The sequence below is a fragment of the Erigeron canadensis genome, chromosome 8, assembly GCF_010389155.1.
Source record: "Erigeron canadensis isolate Cc75 chromosome 8, C_canadensis_v1, whole genome shotgun sequence".
In the NCBI taxonomy this organism is placed as follows: Eukaryota; Viridiplantae; Streptophyta; class Magnoliopsida; order Asterales; family Asteraceae; genus Erigeron; species Erigeron canadensis.
In genome coordinates this window covers 1946973-1951370 of record NC_057768.1, presented here as the reverse complement: position 1 = coordinate 1951370, position 4398 = coordinate 1946973, and the positions used below count along the sequence as shown (strand labels likewise).

The 4398-nt window shown below is 34.0% G+C and overlaps 1 protein-coding gene across 1 annotated transcript; it reads right to left on the bottom strand.

Annotated features, from left to right (window-relative positions):
- Window positions 1-853: 853 nt before the first annotated feature.
- On the bottom strand, window positions 854-3157 carry LOC122578243 (exocyst complex component EXO70E2). The gene has a single exon (XM_043750157.1). It carries the CDS (start codon window positions 2987-2989, stop codon window positions 992-994), a length of 1998 nt encoding a protein of 665 aa, XP_043606092.1. The 5' UTR covers window positions 2990-3157; the 3' UTR covers window positions 854-991.
- Between the last annotated feature and the right edge of the window lie 1241 nt (window positions 3158-4398).

Here is a 4398-nt window from a genome sequence, read left to right as displayed (position 1 = left end):
TTACGAACCCCATGAGGTATTACAAAAAAGGGTAGAGGAGGACACTGTGTCCCAGAACTACATTGAATCCCTACCATGATCTCCCTGTAATTTTTTTGTTTATTGGTTCGAATATAAATAGGAGTACATTAACCCAAATGCTATAAACCTTAATGCTCTTGATATTTGATGATAACTTAATTAGAAAACGTAAGCGGATGTTCCAACTATTTATCATAGAGTATATAAGAAAGATCCGCTTGGTGCTCAATCCTGCATCTACTTTCCGGGTGATTTAAGTACAATATTTTTCTCAAGGAGAGGCTACAAGGCTTCTACATTCGAGACGACAGTGAAGTGATTTGCAAGAGTCAAACTGGATTGTCGATACCAAATAATCAACTTTGTGGGCAAATAAGGAACTCAAGTTGGTCATGTCGAACTAAATCATAACATTATAAACATAATGAATGGTCCACTACAACAGTACATAAGAGACTCACTGTTTTATTCCTTTATAGTTTATACAACTTCACCAACTCGACTGGTCCTTGAAGGTTCGGGCTTAAAAAACTTATCCCAGACCCGTTCTATATGATTGTCACCACTTATTTGTTTAGACTGCATCCAACATTTCAATATTTGACTTTTTCAGTAGACTCATTCACACAGCCTATCAGTTTTGAATAACTAATTGAGTTATTGACTCTTAAAGTCAAAATAAAGCCACTGATGTCCTAAAGTTTGAAATTGGTCTCTTTTGGCAATAGCAAACTTAACCCAATAACAAGAAGGAAGATTCATGTAACACAAAATACAAGTCCAAAATATCAAAAGTCCAAAATCTAACAGAATGTATTAAAAAAAAAAAAAATTAAAAAATTACAACTATTAACAGTGTATAACATAACTGTAACTTGAAAAAGATTCACACACAGTAACACCACTTTCTTGCAAAATACATTTTACAACGATGATATGAGCACAAAGACAAAAACCAAAGCTAATGAGATCATTTTCTATGGAAACTATGCAATGGTCTTGGAGAACCCTCAAAGAGATCCAGGAGATAATTCTCAAGATCATCGGCGCTATACCTAATATACTTCTCGCTTATATTATTTGCGTGCCTACCAACAAAAGTTCGATAAGCTTGAATCACCTTAAGTGACATTGAGATCCTTAGATCCTCACAAAGTTGAGCATTTGGTATCGACCATCCGGTTTGACTTTTGTAGATCTCTTCAAACGAAGTGTAAAACCCCTGCAGTCTCTCTTTGAGCAAAGTTTTGGAGATTGAACCCGAATTTCCAGAATGGTGAAGCCCCTCGTCTCTTAGTAGGCTCAAGATCGAGCTCCATGTGGATCGTTCATAGCCCATTGCGTGTTGTTGGAACTTCCAATTACGCTTTCTAATCCAGTTGTCACCTAGTACATTTCTTAGCTCTGACCCTTTAACCTTTTCAGCCATATAATGAATATTGTTCATCAAGAAAAGATGCCCCAATGCATCTTCTCTGTATAATCTTGATTTCTCCTCAAGGTTCGATTCAAGAAGTGCCATCAAGGACCGAAAATGCAACCCCATTGGAGATAAAGATGAACGCTCATTCGTGCTATCATCTTCAATGGCCGGACTTACATCTGGTGAAGACGATGAATCTTGATCATCGCCTTCACTAGGGTCCTTCAAAAGTATATTTAGGGAATGACTATAGTCAATAAGGGTTCTAATGTAATTCATTACATATCGAGTGAGATGGTGAATCCCACCTCCAGGAAACGCGGCATTTGACACATTAGACCCCACCGCATTTTTGAACTCAAGAAACGTTGAAGTCACACAATCACCAACCCGAATAAGCACATCTTGAAACTCTGTCCTAATATACAACCCATTGTCATCAGGGTAAAAAGACTCGATATCTGGTGTAAGATCTGCCAAGACTTCATACATGTCTAGAATCCTGAGTAACTTTTCGGGTTGGTGAGGTCCAACTGAAATCGCTTCTGCAAAATTCAAAAGCTGCAAGATAGAAGCTTTCGACGACTCAGATAAACAAAACGAGCTAACTGACTCACGTTCCCCGAAAATCTGCTCACACAAAGACTTCTCACTAGCAAGATAAATCCTAACAAACACCCTCAATGCCTTTGTCCATCTCCTAATCTTCGAATTCAACGTTGCCCATTCCATTTTTACGACATCTTCGATGCTCGTTTTTTCAACTTCAAGAATAAACAAACAATCATCTAAAGCATCTTTTCTAACACTAATAAAAGCTTGAGAACATTCTTTACCATAATTTGAATCAAACATCAAACTAGCAATATTTTTTAAATCAAGAATCACATTAGGATTAATCAAATCCATAACATAAACCTCAGCTCCCCTGCTCACACTATCTCTTTGAATAGAATCATCAAAAGAATCATCCCCAAATGAAAATCTTGAACTATCTTCAAACCCATCATCATCATTAGACCGAAAAGATAAACGTTCCGGTTCGAAATTCTGCCTATTATGAACAAGCATATGCTTAAACTCTTCCTCAATTTTTGCCATAGATATTTGAAGAACATCACTAGCTTTTCTCAAAAGCTCATATTCTTCACTTTCTTTACTTGGATTAAAACTTTCCAATTTCTCAACTAACTTTCTAACCTCATCCACACCTTTCAAATACTCTCTAGCTTCATCAGGACCAGAATCCCAAATCATAGATTGACCATTTTCCCAACTCATAACCTTCTCAAATATCGAATCAAGCCGGTTTTTTATATCACTTAATTCTGATCCATCTTCTTCTAATTTTCCATCTTGATTATTTTCAATTGTGTTTGTTATAAAAGATGACAAACATGTCCCTAAATCACCCAAGATTTTCCTAGCTTCACTAGATAAATTCTTGTTTTTTAACCCCAATTCTCTCATAATTAGCCTAGCTGCATCTATTAGTTTCTCTTCTTCAAGTACTTCCATCATGGGATTAGGATTACAACTTCCCATAACAAAACTATATACAAAAAGAATCAAAAAACAAGCAAGAATATGTATATATATTATATATATGTATATATGACCAAGAATTAATACAAAGAAAAATAAAAGTTGCAAACTTTTTGATGACCCAGAACAAATATTTAGATCCCAGATATTATATGGTCAAAAGAAAGACATGTGATATAATAAAAGAAAGTTCCTAGTGGTTTATTTTATATGCATATATAACTTTTTATATTATATTTATATTTTTATATGTTTATGAATTTTATAATTTCCTAGAACATGATCAATGATTGACTGAGCACAAAAGTACAGAAATGAACACTTGTTGTGCATGTGACAGGTTTTATGATCTGACACAAAACAACAAAACAAACCCTTTTGAAAGTTTTAAAAAAAGTGTAACAAAAGTTTATAAAGATCAAGAAAACAGTCTGTCAAAATGTAGTCTAGAATACTACTATATGTTAGGAATGGAAAATATAATATAAATTTTTGTTATTTTGATAATGAAAATGAGGTCAATATACAATGAATTCATAGGCCAAATGGGAGATGGTTCGGTGTGGGTGGGCTTTTTTAAAATGATGTGCAACTGGCGGCTAATCCGCCGTAGATGAAGCATCGAGATGATTGTGTGAATGTGCCACGTGGAGAGATGTTATTGGTGGTTGTGAAAGTCTAGGTTGGGACTTTGAATTCCATCTTGACGAATTTGGTAAACCGAAGTATTTTGACATTTTTAAAGTTCTAATTTTAATTTAATAACGATTTCTTATTAGGAAAAACTTTAATTACACGTTTGAAAATTATTATAATTCGAAATATGATAAACATGTGTAGTGATTATTCGGTTTGACAATTATGTTAACTAAATTAATAAAGTTGGGTGATTTAAACCGGATATTAAATTCTATGTTAACATTATTATTATCAGGAAAAAGACAAATAAAATGAAGGGATAACTGCAGAAAATAGAAAGTACCTTTCGACCAATTTACGAAAATAGCAGTGACCTTTAAAAGTTTTGTTATTTAGAAATGAACTTTCATTTATTACCGGATATAGCAACATTTGACACGTGGACATTTTTGATTACGTGGCATTTTTTAATGACGTGACATTATATTTTATTTATTTACTATTTAATTTTTATCAGTCATGTCATTCCCCCCAAAATGGCTTCGTTTCAGTTTTGGTTCCGACAAGGTATTTTTTCTCGTCATTATATTCTGAAGCTAATTTCACCTTCTTTTCATTTATTTTTGTTGTGTCTCTTCCATTTTCAAACATTGAGAAGTTGTGTTTGAAGTTCATAAATGAGACATAGATCTATATCTTCTTCGTCTATCTCGAGTTTTAAATCTCTAAAACTAGATGCCAAAACGTCTTTGTTTTCGTCGGAGAGAGAT

Bases quoted from the DNA above. Each gene is read 5' to 3' on its own strand.
- LOC122578243 (XM_043750157.1), bottom strand. From the start codon at position 2,989: ATGGGAAGTTGTAATCCTAATCCCATGATGGAAGTACTTGAAGAAGAG.